Raw genomic sequence first — 16,406 nt, forward strand, 5'->3', positions numbered from 1 at the left:
GTGTCTCTAGTATTTGTAGATCATTTTTTTTTTGCTTAGCTCTACTCTTTTAATTAGGAATGTTTTAAAGTCCTCTGTTTCATTAAATATCCATTTTTTTCCCCTGAAGGAGTATACTAAGTTTTGCTAGATATGTGATTCTTGGTTATAATCCTAACTTTTTTGCCTTCTGGAATGTCATATTCCAAGCCCTCTGGGTTTTCATTGTGCAAGGTGCTAAATCCTGAGTAACCCTGATAGTAGTTCCACAATATTTGTATTGTTTCTTTTTGGCTGCTTGCAGTACTTTCTCCTTGACCTAAGGGCTCTAGAATTTGACTATGATGTTCCTCAGAGTTTTCATTTTGGGATCTCTTTCAGGTGGTGATTGGTGAATTCTTCTAATTTCTAGTTTGCCCTCTGGTTGTAGGCTATCAGGGCAGTTTTCCTTAATAATAATAATAATAATGATAATAAAAATTTCCTTAATAATAATAAACACTTTCCTCAATAATAATGTTGTCCAGGCTTTTTTTTTTTTTTAATTGTGGCTTTCAGATAGTCCAATAATTCTTAAATTATCTCTCCTGGATCTATTTTCCAGATCAGCTGTTTATTTTCAATGAGAAATTTCACATTTTCTTCCATTTTTTTCTTCTTTTGATTTTGTTTCATCATACCTTGATGCCTCATGGAATTGTTAGCTTCCACTTGCCCAATTTTAATTTTTGAGGAATTATTTTCTTCAGTGAGCTTTTGTGCCTCCTTTTCCATTTAACCAATTCTATTCTTTAAGGTATTTTCTTTGGTGAATTTTCATATGTCTTTTCCCTGGCTATTGACTTTTTCCCCATAATTCTCTTGTACTACTCTCAATTCTTTTCCCAAATTTTCTTCTACTTCTCTAATTTGCTTTTTAAAATCCTTTTAAAACTCTTCCAGGAGCTCATTTTGGGCCTGAGATCAAATTACGTTTTTCTTTGAAGCTTTGCATGTAGCCATTTTGATACTTATGCTCTTCTAAGTTTGTGTCTTAATCCTCTCTGTCACCGTAGTAACTTTCTATAGTCAAGTTCTTTTTTGTCGCTGTTGTTGTTGTTGTTTTGGTCATTTTTTTTCTGCCTATTTCATGACTTGGTACTTTCATGTAAGAGCTGGGCTCTGCTCCTGCAGCTTCCCAGGCTTCTTGTGCTGGGGCTGGAAGTCTTGCTTTCACTGGGCCTCAGGGCCTAACTGCTGGCTTGTATTGTAAGGGGAGCCTCCCAGCTAGCTTGTACTGGTGGGGGGGGGTGTATGGCTCCACGTTGGCCCCCCTGGGTGTGCAGTTTGCTGCGGGCCTGCCTCAGGGACAGAGGCAGGGCTACTGGGATGTTATGCGTCTCCCTGGCTGGCTCTAGGGTAAGGATCTTACTGCAGGCCTGCCCCAGGGGCAGGGCTTTGCTATAGGGTTGCTATGGAAACAGGGCCTATTGCTGGCAGGCCCCAGGTAAGCATTTTTGCTGTTGGCCTGGAAGGTGGGGGAGGTGAGGGGAGTGAGGGGGGGTATCACCCAGCTGACTAGCCCCTGGGTGGGGCCTCACTACTGGTCAGCAAGGGAGTGAGGCCTCACTGGTGGCTTGGGCAGGGGGGTGGGGCCTTGCCATGCTGCATAGACTGCTGCTTGCCTGGGGAGGTCTCTGGCTTGCAGGAGGGCGGGCCTCACTGGAGGCTTGGGCAGGGGTGGGGCTTACAGGTAGGCGGGGCCTCACTGGTAGCCTGCCCAGGCTGGGAGCTTCTCTGCAGGCCCCCTGCTCTGAGGCTGGCTGCTGCTGCTCTGGGACTGGCTTCCCTCCCACCCAGTGAGACAGACCTTTCCTGCCAGGCTGCTTCCCTGCTTCTGGATCAGTTCTGAGGTGGTTTTCCAGTTGTTTGGAGGGAAATTTGGGAAGGCTGTGGGGGATTCCTTCCTCAATCTGCCATCTTGGCACCGGAAGTTCATCATGTTGAAAATATTCAATAAGTCACCAAGTTGTGACATTTCTATGGCCTCCGTAATCTCACATTTATCCCTTTCTCTCTCAACCTTCATCACTTCTTATCTGGGTTACTGAAAAAGCTTCCTGGTTGGGCTCCATGCCCCAGTCTCTTCCCCTCTTCAGTCCACTCTCCAAAAAGGCTGCCAAAATAATATTCCTAAGTACCAGTCTAACCACGGCACTCTCCACCTCAATAAACTTCAGTGGCTACCTACTATACCAGCCTCTCTGTTGGCCATTTACCAACCACCTCCCATCCACTTCTCCAGGATTATGTACTCCTTGGGAATAGTGGGGAACACGTGGCCCTCTAGGTGCTCAAGTGCAGCCCTTTGTCTGCTTTTTGTCACATGCCCCAGCATTTCCAGGATGCTTGTCCTTTGGGCAGGCTGTGAGCACCGGCACCCTTCACCCCCAAGCCATGCCTGGAATGATCTCCCTCCTACCCCTGAATCCTAGAATCTCTAGTTTCTTCAAATGCCCCCTTCTACAAGAGGCTTTTATCGATCCCCCCCGATGGAGAGGATCCCTTCCACATTCCCACCTCCCTTGTATTTTGCATATACTTTTATGTGTATATGTTACCTTCTCCAACACTATATAAGCTCTTTTATGACAGGGGCTGTCTGGTTTTCATTTCTCTATGCCTGCTGCTTAGCACAGTTCTTAGCAGACAATGGGTACTTAATAATTGCTTGTTGATTGGTGGATAATGGATAATTCCAATAACATACAGACCTTGCCATACATAAAATAAATCCTATATCCTGCTATTTCTAAATATGACCTATGGGATATATACTTCTGTGATCTGGTCCTATTTTTTAAAATTGATTAGGACTAGACGAAAGTAATAGAATAAGATGACCATGCTATTTACAGAGTTCACTTTTTTAAGGAGATTGTGAGAATTACTCCCTGGTTAGTAATACCTGAGAGTCAGAAAGATGCATGACAGTGTTAACAACAGTTATGTTACCACACCCTATGATATTCACACTTGTCTTGCCTAGTTTTAATGAAGACATCAGGCAAACTTGGAACAATCATTACTCAGTCGACAATCATTTCTCACCAAATGGTTACTCTACCTTTGCCAAGTTTCCATCTAATGGAGTATTATATTTATATTCCCCATTACCAAGGCCTGCCTGATCTTGCAGAGCCTTCAAACTGCTCAGCCACACACACAATCACAGGAATATTCACTGGTAAACTTATTCTTTGGGGATGATCTTTGGTAATATGCAAATATAAACTTCTCCTGATGATCTCAACATCCTCCATGATAAAGTATTCATATTTATCTCAACAATTCAGAGTAGGGTTTCTTAAATTTTGTGTGTGTTGTGGACCCCTCTGGCAGACAACCTGGTGAAACCACTGAACCCCATATCAGAATGTTATAGATATATAAAATATCTACAGAAACCAATTATATTGAAATATAGCTATCAAAATATTTTTTAAAACCAAGTTAAGCTCTCCTGATTTAGAATAACAGATCATCAGTGAAACTGAGCCAATATTTTACAGTACACAGTTTGTTTTTTAATGGATGATTTTATTCTTTTCTTTTCTTGGCAAATCTCTGAGCCCAGAATTATTCCCTCTGACCCAAAATTTCAAGAGATTTAGTTTGAAAGTCAAGTTAAAGGTCACAGACCTCTGCACTAAAAGTAAAGAAGTAAAAAAGAAGTTGAAAAACTCACTTGTGCTACAGATACTGCTGCATGGGTTACAGGTGCTTTCGAGCATGAAAAGTCCTCCGACAAAGCATCGAGGATATCATCATCACTCATAGCCTGCAGAAATCAGGAAATGAATCCACAAAGGTCACAGGTCATTGTGATGAACTCCCCAAGCTAGTCTAATAATGCAGATGTAATTCAAGGTACGAAACAAAAGCTGTGCCAACTCCTGTTATCACCAGGCACCTTCCTGTCCTGACCCAGACAAATTAATTTACTTACTGAAATTTTTTCACTCTGTTTTTTGTCAAGCAGTTTTCTATCTTCATCCTGTAGTAAAAACATTAAAGAAAGTCGTTTTTGCATTTTTAGCACTAGCATGAAATTTCATAAGCTTTCCAGTAATTCTATACCGATTTTAGTGCTCATTAGAAAGTCAGTTAGTCAATAAACATTTATTAAGTATCACTATGTGCCAGGCACTGTATAAAGAGCTGGTATACAAAAAGAAGCAAGAGACAGTCCCTGCTCTCAAGGAGCTTACAATTTAACAGGGGAGACAATAGTTAAACAGATATACTCCAATATATACAGAATAAATAGGAAATAATTAAGAGCGGGAAGACACTAGGATTAAGAAGAGTTGGAAAAGGCTTCCTATAGAGGATGGGATTTTAGTTGGGATGTATAGGAAGCCAGGGAGGTCAGTAGGAGGAGATGAGAAGGGAGAGGATTCCAAGTATGGGGAGACGGCCAGAGAAAATGCCAGGAGCTGAGAGATAGAGTGTCTTTGTGAAACTGCCCGAAGGCCAGTGTCACCGGATCAAATTGTACCTGGCAAGAAGTAGATAAGCTGTAAGAAATCTGGAAAGGTAGGAGGGGCTAAGTATGAAGGGTTTTGAATGCCAAACAGAGATTTTGTATTTGATGCTGGAGGCAATAGGGAGCGACTGGATTTATTGAGTGGTATGTGTGCTGTGTGTGTATGTGTGTGTGTATGAGAAAGAGAGAGACAGACAGACAGACGTGATTAGACCTATGCTTTAGAAAAATCACTAGAAATATGAACCACCAGTTCTGGAAACAAGTCCTTTAAAAGGAAAGTAATGATCACAGGAGACTGGGGGGGCTGGAGAATAGTGCAGGGGAAAGGAGTCAGTTTACAAAAATTCTCTCTACCTTTAGTACCACCAATTCTTGGTCTTACTTTATGTTTTGCTTTAAAGGCATTGGAGACCTGCTCAGGGCCTCCTGCATACCCCAGCTCCAGTATGACAACTCAAGAAGACAGGTTTTAAGTTGGCTTCAGGGCAACAGAGCTAGCCTTGGGATTTAATCAGCTAAGAGGATGATAGGCACCACTGCTGACGTCATTTCCTGACTTCCTGAGTATATTAAAAAGGCAGAAGAAGGAGCAGCCCTTCGTTAGTGCTTAACTGGAGACCTGTGGTGGGCATCTCAGAGGCATGAGAGCGGGGTTCAACTGAATCGACTCAGTGTCCTCAATGTATACAGATACACACACACATATATTCATACATACCTATATGTCTGTCTGTCTGCCTATCTCTCTATCCATCTGTCTATTGTCATATCTATTTGTCTATTTCCTTGTCCCCCACTAAGTAAATCTCCTTTTGTTAACTGTTACATGACGTATAAGTTTTCAGTTTTATTCCAATATTGGAACCTGACCAAGGCTACAACATAGGACAACCCCAGCTTCTCTTACAGTGTTAAAATCAAATTTGAAAATCATTTTGAGGCTAAGAAATCATAGACTATGGAAAAGTACACAATTATTTTAGCAAGTGTCACCCAGTATGTAAAAGGGTAAAACAGAGAAAGCATTTTGGGCTCTTTTGAGAAAGATTTCTAAATTGTTTAGTTAAATGAAATAATACATTATATACAAAGTTAGAGCCAACTCTAACTAGAGCTGATTATAAATTTTCAGTGTGAGCATTTGCACCTCAGAAACCCACAAAGATAGGCTACAAATCAGGGTTTACTTTATTTTTGTCGATTGTCTCAGAAGTGATAGGGAAAATGTCAATAATGCAGATTAAACACAAAAGTATGTCCTGTGTGTCATTTTGGCAGAGCTGGTTGTTAACCATTATATACTCTGTATATAAAGCCTTTTCCATACTTTAGAGTGCTATATAAATGCTAGTGGTCATCATCATCATCATCATCATCATCATCATCATCATCATCATCATCCACTTAGCTGCCTTCCAGGAAGAAATATGACAGGATCCCTGTCTTCAAAGTGTTTTGTACCCTTAATGGAGACAAGTCAAGTCAACATGCATTTATTAATCACTTGCTGTGTACCAGGCAAGACAAAACAATGAAAAGTTACAGGAGCTGGACAGAAGTTGAAGACATCAATAAAATATATGTCACAAACCATTAAACATGTCATTAATTGCTAAATAAGTAGTACAGATAATTCCTACAAGAATTCCCAGGAATCTGAGAGGGTGGGCTAGCCAGGAAAGGCTAATCAACTGTTAAAAATCTCAAGTGGTTAAAAAATTTTAAGGCACACAAAGTAAGGCATGTACGGATTGTTTTGTGTTACAATTATTTGTGTGTTATAGTTATCACATCCCTCTATGAGATGGTCAGGTCCATGAGGGCAGGGACAAGTTGCTTAATAAATGTTTGTAGAAGTACAAGGTCATTTAATTTAGCCATTTTTTTGTTTGTTTGTTTTAGTTTTAACTTGTGATAGTGACTTCTGTAGACTGCAGAGACTCCACAACAATATCTTCATGGCCCTGGATCTATGTCAGGGTCCCTTCCTGCCTTAGGGGTATGAATTACATATGATATAGATATAGACTAAAAAAAAATCCATTTACCTTTGCTTCTTTTAATCTGTATTCAGCAGGGATTGTTTCCTCTTTTTCACCTACTTTTTCCCGCTTTTCTTCTTTGGATTTCTCCTGAAGAAAAGCCCTCTGTCATTATCATTGTATATATCATATGTGTGGAGTTTTTTTGGATCTATGTATGGGTATTCATTTCCCACCAACCAAGTAGCTGAGATTTGGCTTGATAAGACTACCTTTAGGTTATCACTTATATCTGACCAGGATTATGAAGTCATAGGATCACAGATTTAGCAACAGAAAAGGCCTCAGAGATCAATGGAATCCAACCCACTCAGCTGAAAGATGAAGAAGCTGAAGATCACAGAGGTCAATTACTGACCCAGTCCAGGATGATAAAGCTCTTAAGTGTCTGACATGGGTTTTCCTGACTCTATGCTCAGCACTCAATCTCTCTCACAGTCATCATTTATATATTTTGGAGACATATCCTGGGTAAGCACCAGGGTCAGGTCATTACCACTAAGTGGCTGCCAGGCTGTGTCCCAAGGCAGTTAGCAACTACTACTTATTTTCTCTTTAGCCCTATGTAAAAGTACAAATAGTTCCAAGGGTGCCCTGGAATCACCAGGTTAGTGAGTGCCACCCATTTAAAATGCAGACTTTTCACAAAACCAAAATGGTGAGCCTTGTTAGGGCCATTTTTAAAGAGGGTGTACAAGTGGACAAGAGTGGCACAGATTGATGAGCTGTAATCTGTACTGTAGGAGGGAACGCTCACATGGATGATCCATTGATGTAAGTCCCAAACCAATTAAGCGTCAAATCATGCAGGTAAGTGTTTGAAACAGAAACATACTCAGGCATGCTTTATGAGTGGTATAAAAGGGAACTTTTTGGAGGGAAGGGGGAGGAGGGAGATGGGCCTGAATCCCCATTACCTTTACTTTATCCACTGCAGGTTTCTTTTCTTCTGGATCTATTTCTTTCTTTGCTAGACTGACAGCTAAGGCTTCCACAGCATCATCTGGCATCTCTCCCTTTTGAAAAGACATAGGAAGAAACACTAGCTTATCATGTTTTAAAGATGTATTTATCAAAAACACTGAAAAAGATAAATGTTCATCTTGGGCATAATTCATCACGTAATCTGAAAGACTGGAGTAAAAAAAATGTATGTTTCAAAAATAGAAGTTAAAATCATCAGAGGCTCCATATATGACCTTGCATTCACATATATAGTTGGGCAACTGGTGGCATGCATTAAAATGTGTTTGAGCATTGTGATAAAGCACACCACAAAAAAATGGGTAGACAGGAGCATTTCTTAAGTGGATCTTTTGTTTGCATAGGATCAATTTTCAAACCATACATAAAAAGGCAGGAAGACCTACCTTCTTCATGCTGAAACCAACCCATAGAAAACCCCAGAGAAAAAGTACACTGAAATACTTTTTCCACCCCAGGCAGAAGAGTATATGTCAATTTACGTGTATGTGTATGTGCATGTGTATGTGTATGTGTAAGTGTGTGTATATGTACACGGGCACATACATTCATGCTTAGAGGATGTTTTCTAGTTATAAAAGCTTAAAACTGCAGTAAGACTTTTGAGATACTATGCATATATATATATATGTAATATCCATATATGTATATATGGATATGCAAATATATACATATATAGAATATAAATACACATATTGTATATAGATGTAACATATATGACTGTTTTTTTCTATCAAACAATTCAACTATCTATAGCTCCTAAAAAAAAAAGAGAGCAGCTACTTCTGTCATGGACAGCTAGGTGGTACAATGGATAGAGCTCTGGGCTTGGAACCAGGAAGACTCAACTTCTTGAGTTCAAATCTGGCCTCAGACACTAACTAGCTGTATGATGCTGGGCAAGTCACTGTTTGCCTCAGTTTCCTCATTTGTAAAATGAGCCAGAGAAGGAAATGGCAAACCACTCCAGTATCTTTGCCAAGAAAACCCCAAAATGAGGTCATGAAGAGTCAGACATGACTAAAACAACTGAACACTTCTGTCATGGATCAATAGCTAAAGACCAGACTGCATCCAGCAGCAGGGGAAAAAGTGGAAAGGCAGTTGTTTTAAATTATTTCAGGTTACTTCCCCTTTGTGAAAAATAATTCCTATGATTTCGCTGCCAGTTATTTTACAGAGAATTTGCTTTGAAGCTATAGAAAATGGAGCATTGAACTGTTTGGGGAGCAACAAATAATGATAGAAAGAGGAAGAGAATAGGGTCAGGCAGAGGACCATTCATCCCCAAGGTGCTAAGGAAATAAAAAGAAGTTTTCAAAGGTGGCTGAAATGATAGTCTTAGTAATTAGATAAAAGTAGTCTGAATCTCGAAAAGTACATCCTTTGGTTGAAGCCCATCAGATAGTATAAATATAGGCTCAGAGGATTTAGAGTTGGAAAGGACCTTAGAGATAATCCAGTCCATCCCCTTCATTTTATAGGGAAGGAAATTGAAGGTCAGAGAGGTTAATTCACTTGCCCAAGATCAAAAAGATCATAAATGGCAGAACCAGGATTTGAACCCTGATTTTCTTAACTCCAAATTGAGGACTCCTTGCACTGTGCTTGCCATGCGGCAGACTTATAGTATCTAAGATTTCCATTAACTTGCATCAAGTCAGCAAGCATTTATTAAGTGCTTACTGTGTGCTAGGCACCATGTTAAGCACCAAGTGTAAAAAATATAAAAAGCAAAAGTCTAATGGAGAAGATAACATGTAAATAGCTATGCACTAGCAAGATATGTACAGAATAAATTGGAGATATTGACAGAAGGAAGGCACTAAAATTAAAGAAGACCAGGAAAGGCTTCTTGCAGAAGGTGAGATTTTAGCTGAGACCTGAAGAAGGACAAGAGGCAGAGATGAGGAAGGAGGGAGTTTCAGGCATGGGGGACATCCAGAGGAAATGCCTGGAGTAGGGAGTGGAAGAGAAAGGAGGCTGGTGTCACTGGATCTCAGAGTACATGGCAAGGAGTAAGGTGTAAGACGATTGTAAAGGTGGGAAGAGGACAGGTTATACAAGGCTTTAAAAGCTAAAAGGGGATTTTATATTTGATCCTGGATGCAAAAGGGCCACTGGTATTGATAGGAAAGGGGTGTGTGTGTGTGTGTGTGTGTGTGTGTGTGTATGTGTGTGTGTGTGAGTGATAGAGAGAGACGGAGAGAGGGAGGGAGAGAGAGAGAGAGAGAGAGAGAGAGAGGTGGTCAGACTGAGCATCAGAATGAGGCAATACAGTTGTGAATATCTGGTAGGTATGGGTAGGTAAACAGAGGCTCAGAGCACCTCTCAGGAAAATAGGCCTTGGACCAGGGGTTACTCACGGCCTTTGGAGCAGGCTTTTGAGGGATTTCCTGCACTACACACATGGAAGTTTTTGAAACAACTTCTTTCACAGGAGCATGGGCTGGAGTCTTGGATTTCTAAGGGATGAAACAGATATAATAAGCTAAAGTGAAAAAGATCCGATTAACAAGACAGCACATGTGTGTACTAAAAATATCTGCTACAAGCATTATAAACTACAGGAAGAAAATTAAGTGACTCTGATTGCCCAGTACTAAACAGGGCACATGCTAAACTTCTTCCGGCCACCGTTCATAGCACATCTTACTTTATCTATAGAACAAAATTTTGAATGAATTATTTTAGTTGTAGGAATGTCACTGGCAGATAAAGGAAAACAAGAAACATCCAGAAAAAGCCAAGATTGAAATAGTCAGGAACGGATGGCATAAGTAGGATTTTTTTGTCAATCTTTTCAAGCTTAAGCAGCCCATGCCTCATTTCTATAGAAAGGAACACAGAAGCACTTAAAACGAGATTTAAACCATTTTCAACTTACTTTTGTTTTGTCAGCTGGTTTAGGTTGCTTTCCATGAGGTTCAGAACTTTCAAAATCTTTGGATAATTCATCAACAAGTTTGGATTCACTTATAGGCTGCAATGCAAGAAAAAAAGTATGTAATATAAAGTGACTGGTTTAACTGAGTGAATAGGAATGGTTTTACTAGAATTAGTTTTCTTTTTTCTGGCAATGCATAGCAGTCCATTTGTAGTCTACAAAACCAAGGTGCCCAAATCAAGACAACATCAAATACCAAATCTAGAACCTGACATGCTCAGGAAAGCTGTCCTATCATAGCTTCTGTTGTTATTTAGTTGCTTCGGTTGGGTCGAACTCTTCATGACCCCATTTGGGGTTTTCTTGGCAAAGATACTAAAATGGTTTGCCATTTCCTTCTCCAGCTCATTTTTCAGATGAGAAAACTGAGGCAAACATTTAAGTGACTTGCCCAAGGTCACACAGCTAGTAAGCATCTAAGGAAGACGAATCTTCCTGACTCTAGGCCTGGCACTCTACCCACTGCATCAATCACCTAGCTGCCTCCTGGTAACAAATACAATTGGCCTAATTGCTGTTGCTCATAGACAACATTTCATGCCTTAACACAGGATCTCCCTGCTGCCAGGAATGTACTGCTTGTCTCAGCTCCTTCTATTAGGATTCCTGGCTCCCTTCAAAACTCAGCTCATGTGTCATTTCTTACAGGAAGCCTTTCCTGATGCTCTACTCCACCACCTTTCTGTCTGACCTATTACATGACATTTGCCTGGAATATACTTTGTACTTATTTATATGTGTACTTTTTTTTCATTTGATAGAGTGTAAGATCGTTAAGAGTAGAGACTGGTTGCCCCCAGCACCCTGCATGATGGCTGGCACATGGCTAGGGCTTAATTATTTGGCCGACTGACTTATTTCCACACAATTACAGATATGGATATAAAGAAATATGAACAGACTTGTGAAAGTGATATAAAATGGGGTCAACCTAACTATCTTACCTATGATTAGGTAAATAAAAGGTTAATAACATGTTATAAAGTTCTAAAGATAATGACATGACTAAGTTCTCTCTGACAGGTCTCCACATTAAAGATGAGAACACTAACTGTGGATTCCTGGCCCAGTGCTGCCTTCACGATACATTGATGTGACATAGATGTCAAACTATATAGATAATACCTGGAGTGTGAGGAATTCTCAACTTACACTCAACATTTTGTTGGAAGAAAAAATAGTTTGAGAGTATTCTCTAACCTTAGGTTTTTCTTCAGGCTTTGGCAATAGAGGTTTCCCATCTTTATCCTGCAAATAAAATGGAAAATGGTTTTTGTTTTGTTATATTACTGTTCAGACAATTTTGCCTTCTTTAGACAGCTCATGGCTAAAAGCAAGGTTATAGATATGTGTGGTAGCAGGTTTGATTGTACTGCAGCTAATTTAAATTTAAAATTGATCAGTCTAACAGGATGCTATAGAAAAGAGGAAGTTTATGACACTGCCACAAAATATAATTTGTGTATAAACTGGTGGTACCCTAAAGATAACTACGCAGAACTTTGCAAAAGATGAGAGATGTAAGACCTCAGACATGAGGAAAAAGAATCAGGGCCATTTGGTTTTACTGGTTTTATAAAACCAATATTGATTTCAATTACTTTACCATAAAATGGGTGTGCCAAATTCACACAAAACAAGCAAATTCTCTCTCTCTCTTTTTTTTTTTTGGCAAAGTAATCAGGGTTAAGTGACTTGCCCAAGGTCACATAGGTAGTAAATGTCAAGTGTCTGAGACCGAATTTGAACTCAGGTCTTCCTGACTCCAAGGCCAGTGTTCTATCTACTGTGCCATCTAGCTGCCCCAACATAAGCGAGTTCTTTAGCAAGCATAAGTGTTTATTTTCCAAATAATGACTATTTGTATTATTTCAAAAGGAAATTTTTAAATTAGCTATAGAAATTTGCTTTTCCCTGCAGGCCAAGGATAGTGATTCCATCTTCTACTATAAAGCTGTGTAGTGACCCAGTAAATCTGATCTTCCAAGGAATGAAGAGGAGCAATTCACAAATTTAGTACAGTGCTTAATGCCCAGAATATTATCAGGCTGGCAGGGCTGATGACATGTTACCTTGAAGAGCAGTTGTTAATATTGCCTGAAAGCCAATCATTTGGCTAACTATTGTTTCCACAAAATTACAAGTATGGATAGAAAGAAATATGAACAGACCTGTGAAAGTGATATAAAATGGGGTTAACCTAATCTGACTCTTGCCTATGGGACAAGATGTTCAGTAGCACACACATACTAGGGACACGTATCTAATGGTGTCTAGTACCCTAGGACATTACCGTTGCTGGTTTTAACTGGTAGTCGACTGGCAGGGTATCCTCACGCTCGCCACACTTCTTTAGTCTTTCTTCTCTGGATTTTGCCTGATGAACGAGCAGAAAACAAGCAGTAGGGTAACTTTAATATAACTCATTTAGCCAATGCAGTAAAACAATATCCTAAATAAACGAGGCACTCAGCACACATCAGCTAAATGAAGTCACATACACTCCATGACTATTTCTATATTAATATATAAAAGGAGAAAGAAAAATTCCTCCAGAATGGTAGCAGCTTTCATAAAACTAATCTCTAGTTCAGAATATCGAGTGCCCAGACAAGGTGAGTGGCTGAGCTGCACCTAAATTATCCAAAGGGGCATTGAATTTTTCAGAGAATTCCTGTTGTTTGGTCTTAAAAAAAATAGCATCTAAGGATAACATTTCCAGAGGATTTTAACATCTCTTGCATCCATCCCCTTTCCTCCACTAATGCAGCAATCACCCTCTTTCAGTTCCTTATCTCCTCTCACTCAGACTCAATGGCCTCCTAACTGATCTCCTTGCCCGGGGTGGCTTCCCACTCGTGCATTCTCCACACAGCTGCCAACATATATGGAAAGTGTTTTGCAGTTATGACCCACAATACCTGAATAATACTGTTGCTAAGGCTGCAAAATCATCAGCATCTCTCTCCACAGTTTAAATGCCAGACTTCCCCATCTTCTCCCATCTATCCCCTTCTATTGCTCCTCGTTGTTATGTTATTCAGTCGTTTACTTGGGGTCCGCTTGAAATTTCTCTGAACCAAAATCAAGCTTGTTTTCAAATTTAAGGGCTAGATTTATAAATATCCTTCTCAGTCACTGATTACATAACAACAAATTTCTAATTTTCTTTAACTCTCCCAATTAGTAAATGAAGGAAAACATTACTAGCTCACTTTTAACCTCAGCCAAAAGAAAAACTAAAACAAGACTTCAGAGAAGCAAAACAATGCAAGATTGTCCAATGGTAGCATGCACAATACCTCATCAACTTCTTTATAGGAACTTGTATCTATCTCAGGCTCAGCTTCTGGGGTGCCAAGTGTTTCACAAAGATCATCTAGGGCTTGTTTGGAGGCTGTCTCTGAGTACAACTATTTTGAGAATAAGAGGAGAAAACTCTTTAATTTATAAGTAAATGTTTACAAATCACAGTAGCATAATAGAAAGGACACTGGGCTAGCAATCAGAGGAACTTATCCGTTCTCTGCCATTTACTACATCTGTGACCTCAGGTCAGTCTTGTCACCTCTCGGAGCCCCGGTTTCTTCATCTAGATATAAAATGAAAGGGTTGGATGAGGTGATCTCCGAGGACCTTCCCAGTTCCAAATCTATTACCCTGCTTTCTGTCAAATGTACCTTAAGGTAATGTTTTGTGGGATAGGGGGCATCAGGAAGGGCACTTCACTGGACACTAAGCCGAATGATGGATGGGGAAAAAAGCTTGGTGGACTGACTGTAATTGCCAAATGTGAGTCAGCAGTGTGATATGGCAGGAAAAAAAAAGATAATTCAATATTGGTTATATTAAGAAGGACATAGCTTCCAGGAACAAGATGCTGATCGTCTCATAATCTACCTTGGTCAGACCACATCTGGGGTACTGTGTTCATTTCTGCAGCCATAGTTTAAGAAGGACATGAATAAACCAGAGCTTACCCAAAGAAATGCAACTAAGATGGTGAAGGGCCTGGAGTCCATGCCACATGAGACTGGGTTAAAGAAATGGGGCTTGAAAAAAAGGGACTTAAATGTTTTCAACTTTCTTAAGGGCTGTCATGCCCCTGACGGCAGAACAACAAGTTTTGGAGAGAAATTACAAAAAGTTGACGTGAGGCTGGATGTTAAGAAAAACTTCCTATCTCAAACTAGAATGGGGTGACTCATGAGGCAATGGGTTCCTTCTCCTTCGAGATTTCCAAGCAGAGGCAGGATGATTATTTCTGGAGTAGGTCACAGTGAAAAGAATCCGTTTTAAGTGAGTTGTACTGAATGGCCAGTGGGGTCTCTGCCTTCCAGCTCTAAAATTTTGTGATTCTGAAATGTGTGGAAAAGCATGAATAGGACACTAGAGATACTGGTTATAATTGGCCTGTGGTAACAATTGATGATGATATTTCCTTTTTCCTTAGGAAGCTTGAAAACATTTTTCATTGCTTGTTATTTCCAATAAATTGAATTGTTTTTTCAACCTACAAATTCTAAGTTATCACTGCTATCTAGCTCTCCTGCTATGCCTTTACAACACCTAAGTATCATTTCTCTGGGCCACGGTTTTAATGTCCTCTGAAAAATGTCTTCACCTGCCAGCTTCCCCAGATGCACAGAGGGATTTAGAAAGGCCAACTCATTTTTTCTTGGCAGCCTCATCCCAGCTGTTGCTGGAACACTGCCTAGCAGGGGTGTGGTGTCCATTATTGTCACACTAGCCATTCAGATAAAAACAAACAAACTTTCCTTTATATGGAAGTGATGGGAGGCTGGACAAGAACTTTGAGGAACGACTCCATGATGTTATGCTGCCGGCTGCCACATGGGACACGCATGGCAGGCTCTCCAGGCACAACACAGTTCGTAAGAGAAGGAAGTGAATATTCTTGTTTTTAAGAGGGGAAGAAGAGCTTAACAGTGCTGTAATGTCCACTTGAATCAAGCTGATTAAGCATTATGAAGAGGAAAGGGGTGTTGCTTGACTGACTGCTGATCTCTAAGGCTCCTCCCAGCTCTTAACATGGTTGGATTTTCCTACCTCCTGTCTCACAACAGTGAGGGGTTCAAAGGAGAACGTGTGAGCTCTCTCTCAGAACACCATAAATGTGAGTCAATGAACAGGAATTTATTAAATGTCCATTATGTGCCAGGATTTCTGGTAAGCACTGGGGATAGAAAGACAAAAAGCTTAAAATAGTTTTTTTCCTAAAAGAGCTTATTGGAGGAGATTACAGGGGTGTGTGTGTGTGTGTGTGTGTGTGTGTGTGTGTGTGTGTGTGTTTGTGTGTGCACATATATATATACACACATACACACATACACACACATATATACACACAAAATATAAATAAGGATATACAAAATATATACAAAGTAGGTGCAAGATGATTTGGAGGAAGACAAGTATATATGATACATTAATACAAAATGCAGAGCAGGAAGGAATTGTTCAACAATCTTATTTTTAACTGAAAGGTGACCAAAATGATACAAGTTGACATAAGCCCTTCTTATATATGTGTAAAGCCTACCTGTGTGTATAGGATCTTACATCTGGAAGAAACTTCAGAGATTATCCAAATCCAATTTCATTTTACATATAGGGAAACTGAGGTACAGAGGAGCTAAGTGACTTTCCCAATTTTTGAGAACAATTTGTGTAGTATGACTATTAATTATTATTTAAACATTTGATGAAATTATGAATCCATCTAGTTTTGGTTAATTTTTTATTTTCTGAAATTGGATTCTTAAGAGATCTTTATTTCACATTCTGCTAATTTGGGTATTTTATCGTTTTGCAGATAATTCTCCATCTCTTTTCAGCTCTCATTTCTGAAAATTCTCTTTATTTTTCTCCATATACCACAATTTTACCTGGTTCTTTTTGT

General features: G+C 39.8%; 1 protein-coding gene across 8 annotated transcripts in view; it reads right to left on the reverse strand.

Annotated features, from left to right (window-relative positions):
* CAST (calpastatin) overlaps positions 1 to 16,406 on the reverse strand; it is a 122,751-nt gene that overhangs the window by 21,305 nt on the left and 85,040 nt on the right. For 7 of the 8 annotated variants that reach the window (XM_078153114.1, XM_078153112.1, XM_078153111.1 and 4 more), the window contains 9 exons: positions 13,786 to 13,896; positions 12,777 to 12,860; positions 11,684 to 11,731; positions 10,424 to 10,519; positions 9,903 to 10,001; positions 7,470 to 7,568; positions 6,559 to 6,642; positions 3,968 to 4,015; positions 3,707 to 3,799 (listed from right to left, as the gene is read on the reverse strand). In XM_078153114.1, the coding sequence (XP_078009240.1) occupies positions 3,707 to 3,799; positions 3,968 to 4,015; positions 6,559 to 6,642; positions 7,470 to 7,568; positions 9,903 to 10,001; positions 10,424 to 10,519; positions 11,684 to 11,731; positions 12,777 to 12,860; positions 13,786 to 13,896 (762 nt within the window). The remainder of the gene's footprint in view (positions 1 to 3,706; positions 3,800 to 3,967; positions 4,016 to 6,558; positions 6,643 to 7,469; positions 7,569 to 9,902; positions 10,002 to 10,423; positions 10,520 to 11,683; positions 11,732 to 12,776; positions 12,861 to 13,785; positions 13,897 to 16,406) is intronic. The other variant, XM_078153115.1, reaches the window with a different exon arrangement.

Source organism: Phascolarctos cinereus, unplaced genomic scaffold, assembly GCF_003287225.1.
Source record: "Phascolarctos cinereus isolate Bilbo 61053 unplaced genomic scaffold, phaCin_HiC Scaffold_4;HRSCAF=312, whole genome shotgun sequence".
NCBI lineage: Eukaryota > Metazoa > Chordata > Mammalia > Diprotodontia > Phascolarctidae > Phascolarctos > Phascolarctos cinereus.